At 34.3% G+C, this 24,107-nt stretch overlaps 2 protein-coding genes across 24 annotated transcripts in view; one reads left to right on the forward strand and one right to left on the reverse strand.

Moving 5' to 3' along the window:
- CEP85L (centrosomal protein 85L) overlaps window positions 1-24,107 on the forward strand; it is a 203,474-nt gene that overhangs the window by 111,314 nt on the left and 68,053 nt on the right. The window lies entirely within an intron of this gene.
- On the reverse strand, window positions 1,566-17,326 carry PLN (phospholamban). Of its 11 annotated transcripts, none has more exons than XR_014065805.1 (5): window positions 13,679-13,762; window positions 10,720-10,844; window positions 9,528-10,139; window positions 5,991-6,471; window positions 1,566-3,254 (listed from the first exon to the last, which is right to left on the reverse strand). XR_014065805.1 is itself a non-coding variant. In XM_081530915.1 (2 exons), the coding sequence occupies exon 2, from the start codon at window positions 6,380-6,382 to the stop codon at window positions 6,224-6,226; it is 159 nt and encodes a 52-aa protein (XP_081387041.1). In that variant the 5' UTR covers window positions 6,383-6,471; window positions 17,209-17,326; the 3' UTR covers window positions 6,209-6,223. The 11 variants fall into 11 exon arrangements, 2 of the variants coding, with proteins under 2 accessions (XP_081387041.1, XP_081387040.1); XR_014065803.1 differs by having other exon boundaries at window positions 9,218-10,139; XR_014065807.1 differs by lacking the exon at window positions 9,528-10,139.

The following is a 24,107-nucleotide window of genomic DNA, read 5'->3' on the forward strand; positions in this document are numbered from 1 at the left end:
AAGTCCAGTTAACATCCATCACTATACTTAGCTACAAAATTTTTTCCCTTGTAATAAGATCTACTCTTAGTAACTTTCAAATATGCAGTGCAGTATTATTAGCCGTAGTCACTATACTGAACATTATATCCCTGTGATTTATTTATAACTGAGGGTTTGTACCTTTTGATCGCCTTCATCCATTTTACTCACCCTTCAGCCTGTGCCACTGGCAACCATCAGTCTGTTCTCTTTATATGAGTGTAATTTTTTTGTTTGCTTTTTAAAAAAACATAATTTGTCTTTCTGTGTTTGACTAATTTCACTTGGCATAATGCTGTCAGGATCCATTCATGTTTCCACAAATGGCAAGATTTCCTTCTTTTTATGTGAATATTCCTGTGTGTGTGTGTGTGTGTGTGTGTGTGTGTGTGTGTGTGTGTGTGTGTGTGTGTGTGTGTGTGTGTGTGTGGAGAGAGCAGGCGAGCACATTTTCTTTTTTCATTCATCTATTGATGGATAGTTGCTTTCATGTCTTGGCTATTGTTGTAAAGCTGAGCATAAGGTTGCATGTATATCTTTCCAAGTTTGTATTTTCATTTTCTTCAGATAAATACCCAGAAGTGTAGTTGCTGGATCATAGGGTAGCTCTCTTTTTAATCTTTTTGAGGAACCTCCATACTATTTTCCATAGTGACTGTGCCAGTTTACTTTCCCACCAACATGTATAAGGTTTCTTTTTTCTCCACATTCTTACCAACACTTGTTATTTCTTGTCTTTCTGATAATAGCCATTCTAATAGGTATGAGGTGATAGCTCATTGTGATTTTGATTTGACTTTCCCTGATAATTAGTGGTGTTGAGTACCTTCTGATATATTTGTTTGCTATATATATGTTTCTTCACAGCTTCTGCCATCTATAAAATGAGGAGGTGGAAATAAAGTCATTGATAAAGCTTTGGCAGTGGTTGGTATGTATTCAGGTTTATAAAATAGATGTGCTTTTTTAAAAAATTGGATTTCAAGATTTATTAATCATTTTAAGGAAAGTACTGTATGATAATATTACATAATAAGAAAAGTGTGTACTTCCTAATGTCACATGTAAATGTGTAAATTTCTTGATCTGAAAATGTCTTCTGTTCCAAGGTAATTGTCTGCAGCTCATTTTAACTGGAAAACCAATTGTCTATAGAATTTTTCATAAATCCTGTCATCCATTTTTTTCTTATTATCAGAGTTTTCTGAAACAAAGTAATTTCATCGAAAATTGCAAAATTTCCCTGGAGTAAAAAGTTAAAATTACTAATAATTACAATTGCTAATAAAAAATAATGAAGATTAAAGAAATATATTCTATGAAAGCATAAGGAAATCACTTATCTAGTAACTGCATGAATCTGAGTGCAGCCCCAAAACATACACATATCCTAATGTACTCCATTCACAGGAGAGCCTTTAACACCTCCTCTGTGCTTTCTTTACTCTTGTTGTGAACACAGTTCTTATCATCTTGATTATATATATTTAAACTGCATAACCAAACAGATGTATCATGATGTGTGAATTACAAATCATAAAAGAGCAGTTTAACCAGATTTATTGTGATTTATCTATTCAAGCAGTTGAAAGATAGGAAACCTAATTTATCAAATACTGTAATATTTTAGTTCTCAAGTGCTTGTGGTTATAGGAGAACAGGGATCGGGTAGTTGTATGCAGTGTAGGGATAAGGTACAAGGTAAGTTTCTCCAGCTGGTGTCTTTACACAGAACTGGAATAATCTAGGATGGTTGGGGGAGTGGACTGAATGTTCTGCTCCAACCTGAAGTAGGTGCCATAGAGAGGTAACTGAGAAAATTGAGTGAATTTCAAAGAATAAGTACTGATTTTGCTCCTTCCATTCTGTTCGGAGGATCCTCTTCTGTTTTCCCCAACCTTGAAGCAATGTAGAGAAGGTAGGGAGCTTGGAGGTGCTTTGCGGAGCAAATTTATTTTTAAATCTTCTTGGTGCATGGTAGAGGAAGAAGGCAAAAAAGGACAAAATTTACATGTGCTTAGAGAGTCCTACTTTTTGATTAGCCTTCTTTGGGATGGTCTCTTTATAGTGCTTTTAAGTTTCATAGTAGAAAGGTGAAACCAGCTAAAGAAAACCTAGATACTTCAATTGAAATGTTTGACAACTTCTCTTCTACGTCTCCTGGACTACTACAGAAAAAATATTCTTAAATATCTTCTCCTTGGAGCTTCCAAATAACTTTATTTTAAAGTTCTCATCTTTATTGTTTCTTAGGTCTCTTTAAAACATTGACTTCTTTTTAGTCTAATTTTTGTATAAAGGGAAGAGCCTTAATAATAATTATCCCATTGATAAATTGTGAGAATGTGATTTTCAATAACAACTGTTTGTCACTGTGAAGAAAAAGAAATAAAAAATTTTACAGCTAGGGAAAGGCATTTGGCTGATAGTCACAATCTAACATCACCATAAATTTATCTAGAACTTTTGTAGCTGTCAGAATGTTCTATCTCATTTGATGCTCAGAGCCTCCTTCCTCCCTATACTCCCTCAAAAGATTAGTATTGCAACATGGAAGTGTTTCTCTTCTTAGAACTCAGTCCTGAACATTTACTGAGCCAGCCTCACAGTCTTATTTGCATGGTGTTCCTTGTTTCTCATAGTTCCTTACTAAATTAGCTAGAGTACAGGTGGTGTAGAACTCTGAAGCATTTCCCCTTGTGAATGAAGAGAAGCATCGATGTCCTCAGTGGGTTAGGATATAGCTCTCCGTGTACAATGTCCACCCTAGTGTTTGGGTCTTTTCTGCTCTACATTAGCTGCTCTCTTCCCACCTTCGCCTGAAGCTGTTTTACCCTACAAAAACTGTGACATAAGAGGAAAGCAAACAGCAGACTCTTGTCTTCTCTTTGAAAAGACTGTGTCCCTTTCCAAGCCCCTTTTGCATTTCTTTTTTGGGGATGGGGAGAGGGGTGGGACGGAAATGGAGGATGCATATTTCTACACACAACAGGATCCATTTAATCCCTGTAAGCTCACAGTGGATCTTCCAGAGAGAAGTGAAGGAGTGGTCTCTTTATTGACAAAGGAGCTCTTCTCTTCTCTTATATTTCTGTAGCATGTTTCTGAGTTCTGGGTTGCAGTCATTAAAAAGAGGAAGATAAAATTTTGTGCTTGTTTTAAACAAGGAGGGGCTTGATCATCCAGGATATTGACACCTAATTATTTCAACATATTTTACTGGAAGATTTCTCCTGTGTAAATAAAAAATATAAATATTTAGTAGAATGACTTAAATGATTTGGTTTTTGTCTAACATGACATAAGAATGGTTTATTTTTAATGTGAGAGCATTTTGTGTATTCTGTTACATTCTCTGAAAGGAAAATTTTCTCGTTTTTTTTTTGCATCGTGTTTTTTCTTTTTTGTTTTTTTACTGTTTGAGATAATTTTACATAACAATATTGAATGATGTGACTACTGCAACACTCTCAACAGGTAGACTATGACATTATGACATTCACTAGGTAACTAAAATGCATATAATTGATTTTTGTTATACATGTTTTAATGAATAAAATTATTAATGTGTTTGACTTTTTCCAAGCTGTCATCTTTTCTATATATATTGACATATAATCTTTAGACATTTTAAAGTGTGCTATTACTTAGAAGAGCAAATTGTTTTGAAATTTTACTGTTTTCTCACTATGCCAGAAGACTCAAAAATAATCAAAGGATAAATAATTTCTAGCTAGTAGGAAATTCATTGTTTTATGTATGTCTGCCCTCTTGTGTCTCTACTAGGAAATCTTGATCTTATTTGGAGAAAGTTACTGAAAACAGCTTACAAAATCAAAACTGCTTATAGATAGATTGTTTTATGGTCATATCAATCATGAGCAATTTCACTGAGTTCAAGAAGGTTCATTTTAATGTAGCTGATTTGAATTAAATAAACATTTTGAACCAAATAATATAAAAGGCAACATTAAACATTTAAAAAATAGTTCTGTTTTGATTCCCTGTAAAGTAAGGTTAGAATTTATTCCACAGTAGAAAGTATTTGAGCATTTGGTATATAAGTTTTTAAAATACATAATTCATTGTATCTTACTCTTTACAGATTATGATAAACAGAATAAATAAGTTCCATTTTAAGAATGAGTTTTTATTTTACAATATAATCTGAGTTACAGTATTCTGTAATCCTTAAGTATAAGGGTTTAATTTCTGTTAAAGGCAGAATGAAAAACAAAACAATTCTTTATTTCTGTTTGACTTTGGAAAAGGTCCATAACCTCACAGTTTATGATTTAAAGTTGATGTTTGTAATGAACAATGTAATGAAAAGGATAGAACCTATTATTTCAAAATTGCCACTTATTTTAAGGATCATTGCAGCTAATTAATTATAGAACTTGGTTACTTTTTGCCTGGGTAATTATTGACACCAGTTAAGTGAATGCATAATTACTTCTTTTTTATAAGCTCTTCTGGTGGCTATTAGGGATATCCGACCCATAGATGAGACTTCACTTAAGAAATCCCTCTCTCAGTATGAAACCTCTGTTCTCAGATATCAGTGAACCAACATTATCCCCCTTTCTATCTCCAGTACCTCTCAGGGATTAAAAAAAAACAGTAATATTTCTTTCACTATTTTGTTAGTAGCATTTGTGTTACAAGCCATAGTCAAGATTGACTTTTCCAATATTTCTTTTACCATATTTTGGCAAATTTTATAATAAATTACATATTCTTTGCTTACTCCTTTAATAATCACTATATCGGTAGTATGTCTTTAACTGTAATTAAAATTGTTGAATTATGTAATATAGGTGTAAACTGTTTTAGACTTAATTTCAAACTAAGTCAATGTACCAAATTTTGGTGAATATATTTTCCAAACCAGTTTTTGCTTCTGTTTTATGAGTTGTTTGAAGATATTTTTAAATGACCAATTTTTACTTCTATTGTTCTGTGAGTAGTTGGAAGATATTTTTAAATGAAGAGAAACTTGAAATGTATTCAGCAAGAAAATCATTGTAGATTAGTGTTGCTGGTTAGTGTAGTAGAGTAGAGTGGTCTACCACATAGGTTTACGACCTGGTTGATAGGTTAAGGAAAATAGCTATACCCTATCATGAACAGTAGTGGGATAAAAATTTTATTTCAAAATTTAAGAATTTGTTGATTTCAGAAAGAGAGTTAAAATTTTTATTTTCTAATGCTTGAAATAATATTTTTTCTTTTATTCTTTTGCTTGCCTACAATGAGTGTGAGATTAAAATAGAAGACAACCTGTAAAATCATTCTAATCTTAAAATTTTATGATTCCAGGGGCAAGTTATGTGCTCTAACTCAGGTAATTAGCTATAGTGCTTTAAATGAAGATTAGGTTCTATTCTATTAGTGTATTAGTAATTATGGCTAATCACGCTGTCAGATATTAAATTAACCAACAATTCTTGTCTATTGATCATAAAGTCCTGATGAGAACAGATTTATGGTTTACCTGCACATATTAAAATTCTGTAATTCTTTGAGAAAATTAGTTTTATTTATCTAAGGGTATGGTCTTGCTTGTTTTTACTCGATTCTCATAAACTTAAAATATTAGGGTATTGTAGAAAAAGTGTAATTTCTGTTTTAGAGTGTAGGGTCTGATAGAGTTACTATGGAGACTTCTGTATGATGATAAACAAGATAACAGATACGAGGGCTATTTCAAATGATGTTTCATTTGAATGATTATTTTGGTATACTTGGTGAGGACTTGAAAAATACGCAATAAATCATCCAAGAGGCTTTTACAGTACAATATAAATTATATTTATCCCAAAGAGTGAAGCTGATGCTTTATATATGAAGTGAACTTATTAGCAGTGTAGTTTCAAAACTAAGCTCCTAGTTCATCCTTAGGAAAGATTTGGGATAGAAACTTAAGGTCTGTTGAGAAAATTAGCAGTTACGTTATGCACACTTACATTATAGTCACTTTAAAGTTAATTTTTGAAAATAAAGCCCTTCTTATGTTTACAACATCCAGCAGATGAATACGTTTGCTAACAATTTGCTCTGTTCCAAATCTCGACCTTTTCATAAAGAAATTCTTCTACTTAGGAAGTGGTCTCATATAGTATTGTTTCCCCTTCTTCATGGGATGACAGGTTTTAAGCTGATGGTGGTAAGTGGCAGCGCTGGAGATGGCAGCAGAACTTCAGAGAAGCATCACGATGATGCAGATCAGCAAGAGACATATTAAGATGAGACAGAAATTGATAAATAGGTTCTGGAGATTTTGACGTGCTTGTTGAGGCATTTCAATGGTTGAAGCTCTTCTTATAGCAGAGCGAGTGAGGTACTGGACTTTATCCATGGTACCAGGAAGGCAGGGAGCCCGGAGTTTTCAAACGCTCAAGAGAAAGATAAAAAGCTGCCAGCCAAGTGCGTCTTCTTTTAGGTAGCCTGGAATGTAAAAGTAGTAAATGGTTTAGGATCACAGGTGTGACCTATTCTCTGAACAGATAAAACACTGTTTTGTGTTAATTCCTCTTCCTCAACCTAATTTGTATTTACAACATCAAATACCTCCATAGTCTGTTTGTGTTGCTTAGTCTCTGTCTTTTTTGGTGATAGTACCATGATGTCTTGTATTTGGGGTATAGTAACTTCAGTCTTGGCCTCCTACTCTCAAAATGACTGAAGTATAGTTTGGTTAGGATGCAGCTTGTCTTGGGCTATTCCCTTGGGCCAAAGTTCTTATGTGTAATTTCATTAAGACTATTTCTCTGTGAGCACAGTTGTTCTGAGCATCAGTGTATAAATAGCTCCAGAGCAAACTTTATAAAAAGAAATGCATGAAATAAATTATTCTGCAGATGTTGACTTCACTCCAAAATAAAATAGTTAAATGAGAAGTGTCTTACCAGAACTATAGATTCAGAGGTTTCTCATTTGTTTTGACGATTTTATAGCTTTGTAAAATATACTATTTTAAGTAACATTTTAACAGGATGATATTAAATACTAAAGATTGTCAGACTCAGAAGGCATAGTAATAAAATTATCATTATCTCACTGTCTACCACACATAGTTGCCATTTGCAAAAGGCCTATCCTTAAGAACAGTGTTTGTATTTGCTTTCTTTCAGAGCTCCCACAAGGTGTTCTGCCTAATTAATTAATTATTTGCTGCCTGATCAATTATCTGTGCTAATTAATAAAACAAAACTTAAAACAGTACATCATTGTAGAAAATTAGGTATATTCAATAGATTAAAAATTAACTGTAAGTTAAGTGCCCAGGGGTAATAGTTACTAACATTTGGCAATGTTGTTGTCAATCAGGATACTTCTATGTAAATTTTGAAATAAGAAAAATTAGAAATAAAATTTTAAAAATAATCATAATTAACTGCCAGAGATAATAACTGTTAACATTTCTTGATGTATCACTGCTGATCAAGATCCTCCTGCCTTAGCCTAGCTGCCTGGTTTCATTTTCTCCCTAGTGGCTGTACATCTCATGAAGACCCATCTCAGCCTTCAGCTCTATTTTGCAAGAGAGACTAGTGCTGAAGACAGCAGAGGGAAGAACTGAAAGAAGGAGAAAGGATCTTTAGGCCTGATCTTTAGATTAGGTTAGATTAATTAGAACTCATTTACTGTTGCAGAGACACCGCGTGATATACAGTGGTTGGCTTCTGTATAGTTTCAGCACTTCAGCTTGGCTCCTATTGGCAGAAGACACTGTGGTCTCCTTCGTAGTACTGTAGTGAGGAGATCCAAAGAAAGAAATAAAGGGTTTTGCTTTTGTTCTTTAAGAAAAAAGTTTTTTAAATTGTTTCAACTTATATTTGCTTACTGTAGATGTAGTGGGTTTCTACTGTTGGGTAATCGTGGGGAAGATTATGACTTTTTTATATAAACTTGACTAGTCTCTATATAAGAGTACAACCTAGAAGACTGTAAAGAATTAGCATTAGTAGTTCCTATTTGAACTTAATTTTTATGAAGTTTTAGGACTTCAGTGATGTACAAGGCCTGAATTTTGAGGTTATTGTGAGATGTAACATGAAAAAGGAAGAGCAAGCCAGTTCATCATGAAGTCACTCCCCTCCCCTGACACTGATGAGCGGTTCTTTAGTCACATGAAGCGTGTCACCTTTCCATAAATACTTCATTCCCTTTTATGATTGTCTTTTGCACATGTTGTTCTGGCTCTGCCTGGAATGTCTCCCCTCCCCCTGCCTCTACGTTTGATTCTTTGCCAGGCAAACTTCAGTTAATCCTTAAGGTCCAGTTTAAATATCACTTCCTAATGAAACCTTCCATTACTCATGAAGGCAGAATTGGTTATCGCCTCCGTTGGGTTTTGGTGGGGCTCTGGTGTTAACCTGTCTCAAGATGTGGCTAGCAGGCTGTGCTATAATATTGATTTGCATGCCTGTGCCCCCTGCTAGACTTCCTGTTCATGAGTATAAAAATTCATGTGCTTACTGTGTATTTTAGTGCTTAAGTGCAAAATGAGTACCATTTGAATAAATCAGTGAAGTTGAACAGTGATTTATTTATTATGATTTACTTTAATATTTTTAGAAAATTATTAATGATCGAAGACAGTGCTTTGATTAACAGATGAACCATTTAGGTCATAGAATTTGATAAACATATAATCTCCAATATTCTTCTCAAGTCTCTTTACAGATGAGGAAAGGGAGGCTTAGAATATTTACTTTAGAAATTAAAACTTAAATAAACCATTGTTAGTGACTAACAGAATTAACCTGAACTGAGCTTTGTACAAGTGGGTATTTGGTGTTTGTGAAATACAAAGAGGTTTGTCCTAAAGAGATGAGCTATCTGTTGATGAATAATAATGGATAGACTTAAAAGATGAGCTCATAATACTTCAGCCAACTATTGCCAGAAGAGTTCCTGGAGACAAATTGAATATCAAGGAGATAACCAAAAATACTGTCTTGCTTCTTGTCAAACTTATAAATATGTTATAATTCTAAATAGTCACTTTATAACCTTGTGCTAAAACCAAAACAAATCCTGTTTACATACTGACATGTTAAGCTTTGTGCATGCAGTATTTTGGGCCCAGTTCTATTTGACAGTGGTACGGTCTGAAATATGTTGAGTCCTAATTCTGCTGAACTTCCAAAATCTACATGATAGTAATTAAGCCAGAATTTGTCCCTACCAGATGGGGCTTCCGGTTGTAAGTTGAGAATTGAAAAGCTGTGTGTGGGAACAGCACAGTCCTATTTTTAAAGTTGTCTGTGACCTTCACTCCATCATAATTTATGGCATGGTTGTCAGGTTTTTTTTCTTTTACCCCTCTGCGCACACAATCGTCCTGTGAGTTTAGAACTCTATTTCTTAAGGTAACGTCAGATGCATTCTTGTGCAAAAGGAACCTCAGTAGACCTTTGAAAACTTTTTGGTGTCTGTGTTAGGTTTTGCTTACAGTTGATACTTTGATGTTGTAAATGCTGAACAGTAATTCCCACCTGTAATTTAAGCACTTCAGTGCTTTGCAGAACTTGCTGAACTTGAGTTTTTTTCAGTACTCATTACTCCCTCTGCTGAAACCATAAATTCTTTAGATTTTTTGTGGTATTCAAAATTTTGCTTCCCTTTAATTTTTGTCTGCTTGTTTATGCTTTTAGTAAAATTAACATGGGGATATTTTGCAAGTAACTTCAAGTAATACACATCTAAGACTATAGTCTGATAGATAATTTTTTGAAAAATTTTTCCCATGAAATTGATTCAGAAGATTAGAATTCTCTATAGGTTTGAGTTACAGGATTTGTCTGTATTAGGATTATTGGAGGGTTTTACTTTTCCCCTACTCTGCAGTCATTTTTGCACATAATCCAGAAGCGATTGTGTATCCATCTTTTTTGTTGTTGTTGAATTAAATCAGAACAGTTCATCTTTAGATTTGTCATCAATCTGTTGGCATCCACAAGTTCACTTTGGTTGGATCTCTTTCCTTTTGAGATTGCCTAGTGCTAATAAACTTGAAAGTTGTAATAGAAGTTATTTTGTGACAGCAGCTTTCCAGAACTTTGTTGGTCCACACTGGCTATTTGAAAGAATCTTCAAACTGCTTCTGCCTGGTTATGGAAAGAATTGTGTAAACATAAAAATCAACATATCCTCAACCCCTAAATTGATCTCATAATGAAATGTTTCCCTTGGTTCAAAGCCCTGCCTTTAGGAAACTTCATTAAACAGCAGCATAGAGATTTTTCTCTTTGAAATTTGCAGATTGCTGTTGCTAATCTGTAGGCTTGTCTTTAGTATCTGTTCATTATGTTAAAATTAGTTTATTTGCAATTAAAATACTCTTTTTAACCTTCAGATTCTCCTTTGGGGGGAAAAGCATGTGGGGAGGAAGTTTTAAGGAAAATGAATGCCAGTTAAAAGTACCCCCACTAATGAGTAAATTGGTCCCCTCTCTCTACCCTTTTTGGGAAAAACCTGTAGGTGAAATGCATTATACAAAGCACTAGAGGTCCTCAGTTGACTGCAAGTATACTGGGATGGAGCTGTACACCCAGGCCTCATTTTCTTGTGTTTATTTAGTGCTACATGCTTCAGAATTATAAGAACACTGATGGGCTATTTCTGAAAATGTTCAAAAAGATATATACTATCTCATTTCGGTCATTGTAATTTAGAAGCATCACTTACTTGATTTCTAACCTTTAGATTTTCTTCTTTGCTGGTGTGATCGTGATCAGTACTGTGTTAATTCACACTTTTAGATGAAAGTGATTTTCATAGCATAAATAAAGCAAGATTCCTCTGTTCAAGCACTGCAGAACAAATAGGGTTGAATATTTTAAATGGTATGATGTGAGGAGGTCAGAAATGAAACTGAGGAAAGCTAAGAATTTAATGTGGAACTGGAATAAAATATGCAAGTGTGGTTTCTGTTTATGCAAATTTTCTCCTATCTCTAATTAGTGAGATTCAGAAACAATATCAATATGTAACCAAATGCAATTTTGGGGAAAGTTTTGAGGAGAAATTAACCTGCATTTTAGATATCAAAGCTAAATAGATTAAAGACATGAGTATTTTAGCAATGAAACAAAAAGAAACTTTGATTGATTGTGTATGTTACTGTTCTTTAAGGTCGGTGCAGTTATTTCGAATTTTGTCTTCCAAGATGTTTTGCTTAATAATCGAGGACATCTATAAGTATTATATCCCTGGCTTTTAAAATGATCAGGAGAGTATTATAAAGGCAATTAAGGTCATGCCTCATGCATAAATTTAACTTTAAATGAAATGGAGTGGTTTTAAATTAAAATAGAAGTTGTATCCCCTAACTTTGCCTTTTGGAGAGCCTTACAGTATTTGAGGACTTTCGTTCATTTTGTTTTGGCAGTGTCGTGATGTATTTTTAAGCCGTTGATCAGTGGATGAGATGTATGCGTGGCGTAGAGTCTTAAAATCTTGGCTCTTGCCAAGGCTCCACCATTTCCTAGCTCTCTGACCTTGGGCAATTCACCTTTTTGCATCTGTTTCCTAAACTGTAAAATAGAGATGGAGTATCAAACATTTGGGAATTAAGAGGATCAAATGAAATATTTGTGGATGGTACATTTAGAAAATTGTTAAAGAAGAAGGAAGTTTTAATTAACTATTTCTAGGATTGGTAATAAATATACAGTCTAATTTAGATACTCTAATTTTTATTTAAAACTTTAATACGTTACATAATTAATATTTTACCTAGTATATTAAAATTTTAATTCTTTGGGGGAACTATTTTGTTTATTCAAATATTCTTCTATCTGCAATTAATTAGTGAGATTAAGAAATAATATGTAACCAAATGCAATTTTTCTGAAACATTATTTTCCTTTATGTTCACTGGAATACTGTTAAAATAATTTTGATGTGTGAGTTTTAGGAAATAATAGTGACACGACTCCACTTAGTTAAAGTACTCTAGCTCTTTCATATGTTTTTAAAACTCACTCAGTTTTTCACAATTTTTAAACATATTTCACATTTCTTCTACTTTATTTCATCAGACCTTTTTTTAGCACTTAGTTTTAAACTGCATGAAACAAAGACAGTGTTTAAATTTCACCTTATCAAAGAGATGAACTAGTTAGGACATAATGTTTGACACCATGTTTGAAATTTGGATCACAGTCACTGTAACTATGTAATTTCTGTTAATCTGGACACATGAAGGATAACTTTAATAGAATTTCTGCTCTTTCTACAAATTATCAACTTTGTGGAGCAATTATGTAATGTGAAATTCTGGTACTATAAAAGAACTCATGAACATCTTATTTGAAGTGTGAGGATGTAATTTGATGGATATTTGAGTAAAAATGTACAAATCTGCTCCAGTAAAACACCTACAGTGAGTGACTCTTGTGTGATGTCGAAGGGAAAATGTTCTGTGAATAGAAGGATACTTAGAGGCACTTGGCAAAAATTAGAAAAGCATGCTTTTAGATGCCTTAAGGGAAGCTGCTTATGGAATTATACAAAGTTCTTATCTCTTAAAAGCAATAGAGTTAACATTTGTCTTAACTTAGAATTCTAGAATTAAATTTTATTTTGACATATATAAAAATAAAACTAATGAAATAAAATCAATGTAGTATCCTTTATGCCCTGACTAGAAGTTAAGAATGAAAACACATTTTGTATATTAAATTAAGGATCTAGAGTGGAGAAGAATATAAGCAGAAGTTATAAAATTTATGATGGCATCTCTATTCCTGTGCATTTTTTCTCATACTCCTCCCCACCTTCTCAATGCCAGAGAGGAAACACTGGAGGACGATGACTTAATAAAAATATATTCATTAATAGGCAGAATAAACATTCATTTTATCAAATTCACTCAAATAAGATTCTTAGAAATATTTGTACTACCAAAATAACAAGCATATGGCAAATTTTTTTAAAGTGAAGAAATTAATATTCTGTAACTTTAGAGTTTTACGTATTTTTAACAAGTGTTTTGAAATGTCCAAAATTTTAGTTTATGATTTAATATTGAATTTAATATAAATAAATCAATTTATTAAAAGCTTTTTTTAAATAGAAATAGACTAGACTTTGTAAAAGTAGTTTGTGATATATTTTCTTAAACTCCACTTTGTTAATATTCTCTATAAAGAATCAGAATAATATTGGAGTATTCATGCCAGTAATGTGCATTTTGTACAATCACACAACTGTTCATAGTATTCTGGATGTAAGCAGACAGTTCAGTCTCACCCTACTTCTCAGCAGAGTAACACATAGCAAAATGAAACCATTATTTTTGCATAGAGAGATCAAATCACCACTAGTACCAAACATGGTAACATAATTGAAAGATTCTAATTGGCAGAAATTTACTTTTGAACAGCAAAATAAAAGTGAAAGTTAAATTGAAATGACAAACCAATAACCAAGATCAAAGATGAATACTACCTTTGTGATTTCTAAGGTGTCTTATTCTTACTAGCACTGATTAGATAAACATTTATATAGAAATTAAGCTTTATGTCAGTCATTTTATTATTTAAATTTGAACTGAAATTTATAAAATATGATTAACTCTTTTTTAAAAGTTTAGTAAGTTTGAGATACAGAAAGTGCCATAATCGTTTAATCTGTTTCTTACCTTGGCTGTTGTGATGATCACAATATAGAATACTGTGAGTTATATGAAGTGTTATCCGACGTTTAGCTGGAAAGTTTTCTGACTGTTACCAGAGTTATGGGAACAATTGAAGTAGGTGGAGGAGAAAAAGTGTTCTAGGGAGGTCTTATGATGTCACACAGGAATTCTGAAGTTATGATTGGTTAGCCATAGTCTTATCACAGCCAAACATTTTAGAATGTCATTTATCTTACCCTTAGGTATGGAAAGGTCATTAACACTTTGTGCCTCATTTTTTTTGTTTTTAACTTTAAAAAGCATATGGGAGATAAGTGAAAAAGTCAGTTCGGAGTGGTAGAAAGCTCTTTGTTAAAGGTTCATGCATCTTCAGGCTCAGAAGTAATTGTAATCTGAGGGTGATAATGTTAAAGAACTAAAATTGTTAAAGTAATAGGAATTTTAATAGAGTGAGAATAATAATACTGGCTTAAGCCAAACAGCATTCATTGAGTTGTTATTGCTATACTGCAGCTTCATAATGTTAGCTTGTAAAAAGATAATAATTAAATTGTCACAGAATCAAATTTCATGTTTTTTCCTGACTTATTTTCTCATACCTATTTGTATATGGGGGAGAGTATGTGTGAGAAAGCCAGAATGAGAAATCTGATTTTGGTTTTAAAAAATTAGCTTTATCTTATAGTTAAAGTAATAACTAAGAAATGTATTTACTTCACTTTTGTTTTCTCAGCACTCTAAAAATAACGGAGTATTTATGAACATTAATTCTCACTATTTTAACTGATAGATATCACCCCAAGAAAACTTGTTGTTTTCAAATTTAAGTATTTAGGTTTTTTAACTAGCTGCAGTAAATTGCCATAAAATCTTACTAAAATTCCAGTAAGCTGACAGTATCAGGAGTGACTTTCTAGCCAAAAAGGCGTAATCCCACATAACTGATCACTGGCATCCTAGTTAATGATGCTTTATTGACAGTAGGTGTGCATGTGTTTGGAAATTTAAGTAGTATTTCTGAAAGGGTATGCCTCATTTAATGCAGTAGCTGTTTTCCTGAAATTTACTATGTAAATAAAATTTTAGTAAATGAAATGATCTTTTGAACTTCTGAGAACAGAAAAGAATTCCTTTGACAAGCCAGGCATCATTTTCCTGTTGTTGTTTCTTTTTTTTTCCAATTTTTTTTTGTTTATATATTAGATTAACTTAAAATCACCACTCCTCCAAATTCTAATTCTTAAATCTCGACTGTAATTCTGGAGAAGCTACTTGTTATTTTTAATTTTTAAAATGCTTACAGTAGAGTGAACTCAGCCTGCTTCATTTTCTTATGGGTAACTAAAATCTTTTGCAGCAGCTGCTTATGTGTCCTTAAATGGAGATGATTTTGGCTTCTTCCAAAGAAAGATAAATCCTTTACTAAAACAAATCTCTTGTTATTTAAAGAATTGGCTAAAACTATCAGAGAAATAATGTTCAGCAAAGGACCTCTGTGAACATTGCTAAGGGAAAATTTTACAGCTTAAAAGGAAAACCCCAAATTGAGTAAATTGCATGAACGTTTGACATTTTGCTCAGTGCTATTCAAGCATTTTTTCGTTCAATCCTTACATAATAAGGATCTCTGATTATTATCAATTGCTAGTGATTACCGACATACAAAACCTAGGGACTTGAAATACAACCCTGAAGTGATTTGTAGTAATTTGTCAAATATGACATAGCTGCTAAGTGACAGACTGGCGGTTCAGATTTGGACCTCTTTAGTTATAATTCTCTGGTAGGTTGGCATACTAGGGGGGGAGCTGTAGTGTAACATGGATATGCATTTCAGAGAGTAGTATTTATCAACTAAGAAATTTTAAGATGGAAATAGATGCATATTAAAAACAAACTATTTTTAGAAAGTCTGCTTAAATTTGCCTACACATTCATTTGAAAATGAACCTGAGAAGACAGATCATTGTAGTAGGAGCACCTCTAGTTCTAAGAAAATAGCATTAGTAATACTTAACTTGTATAAAGTAAGAAACTACCACAGATTGAATAAAATATGGCCTAGATATTTCACATGTTGGCAGATTTGCTCAAAAAGCATATATAGGTTGACACACAAACACACACACACACACACACACACACACACACAGAAGGATATTAACAAAGTGTGTGTGTTGAGAGTTGGAAAGAGGTGATAAAAATCTACTCTTCAGATTTGTGCAAGAGTGGGGAGCTTCTGTGTCTACCGTTTTCCTTTGGTTTAGCTGCTGTTGCTGCTGCTGATCATCATTGTTAGACTAAATGGAGCTGTAGGAAGTGTTACATCTTCCTTTTAGGCTGCTTGCCTAAACAGAAAGTTGTATACTAGGAGCTTTGGTGAACTACAGAATAATCAGTAGATATTTCCTCAGAAATTCCACTGTGATGTGATGGTCTAGAAAGTGTTTTTAGAGGTGCTTTGTCAGAATCTTCATTTGGGATCAGACTATAGTCTGAATCCGTTTTTGGTATATATGACCTTATACTAACTTCTTTAAGCTGCCTTATCTGTGGGATGGGTTTGTTGTGAGGATTTTGCTAAGATGAAATATGTATATAATGACTGTTAGAGATCTTGCAACACAGTGTCCGTTTAGTGTTAGTAATTATTTTCCTTTTGAAGATGATTCTTATAGCCATTGGTAGAGTTCAGTGCCCTTTGAACTTGGATAGGAAAAATGTTAAAGATCTTCATTTTTACTAAACTCTAAATGAGAATTAGCCTTTCCTCAGTTGTATGTTTACTCTCACTATAGCAGTCTTAGATAATTTCATATAAAACAGTTGTGGCCTATAGCTTGAAATACTTTTCGTATTCATACCACTTGAAATTATGCAGTTAAGCTGCCTGTAAATATTGTTATTTAATGCATTAATAAAGAATAACAGAAAAGAAAAATAAAAGGAAATAAAGCAGAAATATTACAATATAAATTTGTTTTTTAAAAAATATTTATTTTGGTGTAGTTTCTTTTCTAATATATGTTTCTCATTTTTTTAAGTTTTATTTTAGAACCGTTCTGAATTTACAGAATTAGTGCAAATATATGGACAGAGGAGCCTGGTGGGCTGCAGTCCATGGGGTCGCAAAGAGTTGGGGTCGACTGAGCGACCAACACTTACTTACTCACTACAGTATCGAGAGCTCCTGTATACCCCACACCTGGTTTCCCCTGTTGTTGACATATCCTACACGAGTATGGTACATTTATCACAACAGTTGTACCAATGTTGATACTTTAAGTAAAACCCATTGTTTCCGTTTTCCCTGGTGTTCCTTTTCTTTTCTAGGACACCAGGTTGCATTTAGCAGTCATGTCTCCTTTGGTCCCCTTGGTTGTGACAGTTTCTTACAGAACGTCCACAGTTGGGACCTGTCTGATGTTTTTCTCATGGTGAGGCTGGTTGATGTGTTTTTGAGAGGAAGATCAGAGAGGTAGAGTACCATTTTCACCACATACCGAGTGTACATACCTATCGGCATGACTTACCAGTGGTGTTGACCTGGATCACCTCGCTGCAGTGAAGTATTCGTCAAGTTTCTCCATGGTAAAGTTACTCTTTCCCCTCTCCTTCCTTCCCTTACTTTCCAGAAGAAAGTTACTGTACACAGCCCACAGTTACGCTTCCCTACCTTAGGAGTGAAGTGTCTATAAAAATTACTTGGCATCCTGTGTATCTTATGATGTAAAAACATAAAAACAGATCAGTCAGCTTCAGCCATCTGCCAGAAAAAGTCCATGGCACAGACAATTAAGAAGTCCTGGGTTGGAGGCGGTTTCTGTCTTTGTGTGGGGCAGCCCTGTTTGGAAAGAAGACTGACAGGCTAAAATCAAGATCTCCTAGTTTGCTTTTTTAGGCCCTGCTTTTCCAGCTTGTCTCTTATCACATTCCTTTGTATCCTGTGCCCTGGCCCTGTACAGCTGCCTGCAGCTATTTGAACAAGCTATTGTTCTATTTTAAGCCTCCTCACTTTTTGTAGGAATGCCCTCCTTACTAACCTGTGTTCCCATTAAAGTGCTGTTTCAATTTATATCTTCTGTGCAGCCCTCTCTTTCTTATGATAAACACTTTTGCATGTACCCCTATTATTATCTATCTCATTTTATTGTGTTTAGAAATGTATCTGCCTAAACTACATTGCAAGCTCCGCTGATCCAATAACTCATGTTTATATCCTCTTTATTCCTTATAGTATTATTACCTAGTATAGCACCCTGCTCATAGCAGGTCTTAGATACTGATTGAATGGATGATTGGATGAGTGAATTAATAACGGAGGAACCAGAAAAGATTGCATGGTGGTACTGAATGATTGTGCAGAAGTCTTATAGGCAGTTTGAAAGAAACTTACACATTTTAAAGCTCATTGTGGGGGAAGAAAATAATTGGGAGAGATTGGGGTAAGAGTACAGTAATTGAGAAAATAACTTTCTTGTCATTTAAAAATGATGTAAATATATTTGTAGAGTATGAGTGAGGGGACGTTGAAGCATAAGCCTATACTTCCTAAATTGAATCTCTATATAAATTTTAAAAAAAATTTTATTTTCTGTGCTCATTTGATTCATAATAATTCATGGTGTTCTATATACTCTTAACATTGCAAAGCTTGCTTTTATTTATGTAATTACTAGTTTTATTAGTTTTAATTTTATTTTAATAGTTAAAAAAATAAGTGCCTCTAAATTTACCACCTAAACAAAAGCCAAATTTTTTTAAATATTTTTTTTATCTGGACCATTTTTAAAATCTTTATTGAATTTGTTACAGTATTGCTTCTGTTTTATGTTTTGCTTTTTTGGCCATGAGGCATTTGGGACCTTAGTTCCCCAACCAGGGATCAAACCCACACCCCTTGGTTTGGAAGGCAAAGTCTTAACCACTGTACCATCAAGAGAGTCCCCCCTGATTGGGCTATTAATGTATACCTAAATAGCTATATGATCTTGCCCATATTCCACCTGTTTTTTCCTCCCAGGTAAATGATTAGTCTGATTCCTAGGTTAATTTCTTTACATTTGTTTTTATAGTTTTGTGGCATTTTTAGTTCGGTATTCTTTAAAAGTTTTTTTTTTTTGAGATTTTACTTTGTTTAAAGAAAATTATGATGTATAAAGCGAGTCCCAGGTGACTCAGTGGTAAAGAATCAGCCTGCAATGCAGGAGCCGTAGGAGACGCGGGTTCGATGCCTGGGTCAGGAAGATCCCCTGGAGTAGGAAATGGTAACCACTCCAGTATTCTTGCCTGGAAAATTCCATGGATGGAGGAGCCTGGCAGGCTACAGTCCATGGAGTCGCAAAGACTCAGACATGACTGAGCACACACACATGATGTATAAAATCTTTTACACTGAGTGTTTAAACTCCAAGTTGTAGTGGTGTATGGAAGCAAAAGACCCTTCAGGGTAGACCTGTTTTGTTTTTTTTTTCCTTCCGGAAACTTTTTTGACAAGAAGAAAATTTAAGTTGTGACAGAATTAAAGCATTTTAATACTTAAATATGTAATACAGTAAAATGCAAATTTTGAATAAATTTTTGTTATACTTGAAAGAAAAGGAGCTTTTCTGGGTTAGACCCCCCGGATTTTACTTTAAGTCTTAAGGATTTTGTTCTATTGAAAGTTTGAGAAATTACTGCATTAAATTTTAAAGCTACCTAAAGAAGAATTAGTTGAAAAAACAGCTAAGAGCAAAAATGATAAGAATAGTAGTCTGTGACTTAGGGGATGGGGAAATGCCTAAAGTCATAGAGAAGAGAGAATAGGAGTTATTCATCAAGTTGGGGGTAAAAAAAGACCAATGCTAAAGTAACTTATAAAACTTAAGAAAGTAGATTTTAGCTTATAAAACTTAAGGGAAGGTAGATTTTGCTTTAGAAATTGATATGTCAGATGCTTGAAGGCTAAACCATTTTATTTTTTTTAATAAATGCTGAACTCTGGACAGACTCTTGCCTTATTAAATATTAATAGCCCAATTAGCAATGGGGAAGAGTTTGACATCAAGAGAAGCCAGTTATTTTAAAGGAAGTGCTTGTCATGTAGGTTTGCACAATTTGGGAGAAATTTATGAAGCACACTCCAAGTGGTGGAAAGAAATGCTGTAGCCTGCTCTGTGACTTTTTAAGGAATTTGTCTATCAGTAAACAAGTAATGTACAGATAAACATTTAACATTTGGAAGTTAACCACTAATGCAAGATAACACTAGGAGGACAAGAAAATTCAGGCTTGAGAGTCAGATTAGCACCAATATGATTTCTAAGAGAGCTACATATTTTATACTAAAGTTGACAGAACTGAAGCCAAAATAAGAAATGGACAATCTCATTCACACACATACACATAACACCCAATTTAACAACAGAAGGCAACCCTCAAGTCTCCATATACTTGCTTCAGAACTCTGTAGACCACGAGGTTATTCCTTTGTTACGAAGATTCCAATCCAGTTCAAAGATTTGTAGAGCCCGTGGCCCCCACCCGTGTTACGTTCATTCTCTGTTCTGCACCCCGGTGCTTGAGCTCCTTGCATTCCCCATGTCCTTGTTGGCATCATTATTTGTCATCCGAAATGGGAATTGGGGACTGATCCTTGTTTCTGTCTTCTCACAGACTCTGGTCCACTAGGAAATCAAATGCAGATTGCCCATTCGAAATCGGTGTTCCCATGGCCTCATCAGCTCTCCTCTGAACTTTTATATAACCTACTGTCTTGACCCTCTCCTGTTCTTTACCCTGATATCCAAGTTGTCTTCTCATGGGTAAATTTGGTTCTCACATGCTGAGAACTTTTCTTTATAATCACCATGTCCCTCAAAATTAAAAACCCAAATTTTACAGCTATTGCATAGAGGTTTTTCCTAATTTGGTGTTGTCATCTACTCCTAACTGTATTTGACGACTGCCATTTGTGTGTTTTATTTCTTCTATCTGGAATCTATTCCTTACTTTCTTGCCTTTATCACTCGAAAATGTATAGGGGGAAGCCTGTTTGTTTGTTCTTAATTTTTAATTGCGTAAGTATTAAGTATCTCACAATTCAGGAAACTCAGATAAATCAGAAGTTGGAGGGGGACTTTATATGTTTTTTGGGTTATTTATTTTTTCTTTGCATGCATTTCATGAATGGGGGCTGATTTATTTTTTCTTTACTCCTCATACTCCTTATCCCATAGAAGTTAAGGTTAATGGATATTTTAAATATTTTTTGCCATTACAAATGAGCTTGTAAAGGGCTAAGTCAAAGGAAGTTATAGAATACAAATGCAAATGACCCTTGAGGTTTTAGCATAGATGCATTCTTGAAAAGGTTATGTAAAATGGATTTTGATATGTAGAATTCATGTTTATCTTATAAAGCAAGAGATGTCCCAGCAGAAAAGATTAATACGCCCAGCCTTCTAACGTGCAGATGTACGTTTTTATCAGCAATTTAATGCTTTGAGAATTGTGCATGTTGTACACTGTTTTGATATACCGCAGTAAATCTGTACTTCCTCCTTAACCCATCTCCAGATTAAAAGCTTATATAGCACAGTAAAAGGATGTGAACATGTCATCATCTGCTGTTTTCTTTTTTTTTTTTTTTTTTTTTTTTTTATAAATTTATTTATTTTAGTTGGGGGCTAATTACTTTACAATATTGTAATAGTTTTTGCCATACATTGACATGAATCAGCCATGGGTTTACATGTGTTCCCCTTCCCGGACCCCCCACCCACCTCCCTCCCCATCCCATCCTTCTGGATCATCCCATTGCCCCGGCCCTGAGCCCTTGTCACATGCATCGAACATGGAATGGTGCTCTGTTTCACATATGACAATACACATGTCTCAATGCCATTCTCCCAGAACGTCCCACCCTCACCTTCTCCCTCAGAGTCCATATAATTGTTCCATGCATCTGTGTCTCTTATTCTGTCTCGCATATAGGGTTATCGTTACCATCTTTCAAATTCCATATATATGCATTAGTATACTGTATTGTTGTTTTTCTTTCTGGCTTACTTCACTCTGTATAATGGGCTCCAGTTTCATCCATCTCAGTAGAACCGATTCAAATGTATTTTTTTTAATGGCTGAGTAATATTCCATTGTGTATATGTACCACAGCTTCCTTATCCATTCGTCTGCTGATGGACATCTAGGTTGCTTCCATGTCCTGGCTATTGTAAACAGTGCTGCGATGAACATTGGGGTACACGCGTCTCTTTCAATTCTGGTTTCCTCGGTGTATATGCCCAGCAGTGGGATTGCTGGGTCATATGGCAGTTCTATTCCCAGTTTTTTAAGGAATCTCCACACTGTTCTCCATAGTGGCTGTACTAGTTTGCATTCCCACCAACAGTGTAAGAGGGTTCCCTTTTCTCCACACCCTCTCCAGCATTTATTGCTTGTAGACTTTTGGATAGCAGCCATTCTGACTGGTGTGAAATGATACCTCATTGTGGTTTTGATTTGCATTTCTCTAATAATGAGTGATGTTGAGCATCTTTTCATGTGTTTGTTAGCCATCTGTATGTCTTCTTTGGAGAAATGTCTGTTTAGTTCTTTGGCCCATTTTTTGATCGGGTCGTTTATTTTTCGGGAATACAGCTGCAGAAGTTGCTTGTATATTTTTGAGATTAATTGTTTGTCTGTTGCTTCATTTGCTATTATTTTCTCCCATTCTGAAGGCTGTCTTTTCACCTTGTTTATAGTTTCCTTTGTTGTGCAAAAGCTTTTAATTTTAATTAGGTCCCATTTGTTTATTTTTGCTTTTATTTCCAATATTCTAGGAGGTGGGTCATGGAGGATCCTGCTGTGATTTATGTCGGAGAGTGTTTTGCCTATGTTTTCCTCTAGGAGTTTTATTGTTTCTGGTCTTACGTTTAGATCTTTAATCCATTTTGAGTTTATTTTTGTGTACGGTGTTAGGAAGTGTTCTAGTTTCATTCTTTTACAAGTGGTTGACCAGTTTTCCCAGCACCACTTGTTAAAGAGATTGTCTTTTCTCCATTGTATATTCTTGCCTCCTTTGTCGAAGATAAGGTGTCCATATGTGCGTGGGTTTATCTCTGGGCTTTCTATTTTGTTCCATTGATCTATATTTCTATCTTTGTGCCAATACCATACTGTCTTGATGACTGTGGCTTTGTAGTAGAGCCTGAAGTCAGGCAGGTTGATTCCTCCAGTTCCATTCTTCTTCCTCAAGATTGCTTTGGCTATTCGAGGTTTCTTATATTTCCATACAAATTGTGAGATGATTTGTTCTAGTTCTGTGAAAAATACCATTGGTAGCTTGATAGGGATTGCATTGAATCTGTAGATTGCTTTGGGTAGAATACTCATTTTCACTATATTAATTCTTCCAATCCATGAACACGGTATATTTCTCCATCTGTTTGTGTCCTCTTTGATTTCTTTCATCAGTGTTTTATAGTTTTCTATATATAAGTCTTTTGTTTCTTTAGGTAGATATATTCCTAAGTATTTTATTCTTTTTGATGCAGTGGTGAATGGTATTGTTTCCTTAATTTCTCTTTCTGTTTTCTCAATATTGGAGTATAGGAATGCAAGGGATTTCTGTGTGTTAATTTTATATCCTGCAACTTTACTATATTCATTGATCAACTCTAGTAATTTTCTAGTAGAGTCTTTAGGGTTTTCTATGTAGAGGATCATGTCATCTGCAAACAGTGAGAGTTTTACTTCTTCTTTTCCTATCTGTATTCCTTTTATTTCTTTTTCCGCTCTGATTGCTGTGGCCAAAACTTCCAAAACTATGTTGAATAGTAGTGGTGAAAGTGGGCATCCTTGCCTTGTTCCTGACTTTAGGGGAAATGCTTTCAATTTTTCACCATTGAGGATAATGTTTGCTGTGGGTTTGTCATATATAGCTTTTATTATGTTGAGATATGTTCCTTCTATTCCTGCTTTCTGGAGGGTTTTAATCATAAATGGATGCTGAATTTTGTCAAAGGCTTTTTCTGCATCTATTGAGATAACCATATGGTTTTTTTCTTTCAATTTGTTAATGTGGTGTATTACATTGATTGATTTGCGGATGTTAAAAAAACCTTGCATTCCTGGGATAAAGCCCACTTGGTCATGATGTATGATTTTTTTAATATGATGTTGGATTCTGTTTGCTAGAATTTTATTAAGGATTTTTGCATCTATGTTCATCAGTGATATTGGCCTGTAGTTTTCCTTTTTTGTGACATCTTTGTCCGGTTTTGGAATTAGGGTGATGGTGGCCTCATAGAATGAGTTTGGAAGTTTACCATCTTCTGCAATTTTCTGGAAGAGTTTGAGTAGGATAGGTGTTAGCTCTTCTCTAAATTTTTGGTAGAATTCCGCTGTGAAGCCGTCTGGTCCTGGGCTTTTGTTTGCTGGAAGATTTCTG

This window comes from Giraffa tippelskirchi, chromosome 9, assembly GCF_054371585.1.
Source record: "Giraffa tippelskirchi isolate mGirTip1 chromosome 9, T2T-mGirTip1v1.2.pri, whole genome shotgun sequence".
Lineage (NCBI taxonomy): Eukaryota > Metazoa > Chordata > Mammalia > Artiodactyla > Giraffidae > Giraffa > Giraffa tippelskirchi.

Coding starts and splice junctions, on each gene's coding strand:
- PLN (XM_081530915.1), bottom strand. CDS start 6,382: ATGGATAAAGTCCAGTACCTCACTCGCTCTGCTATAAGAAGAGCTTCA.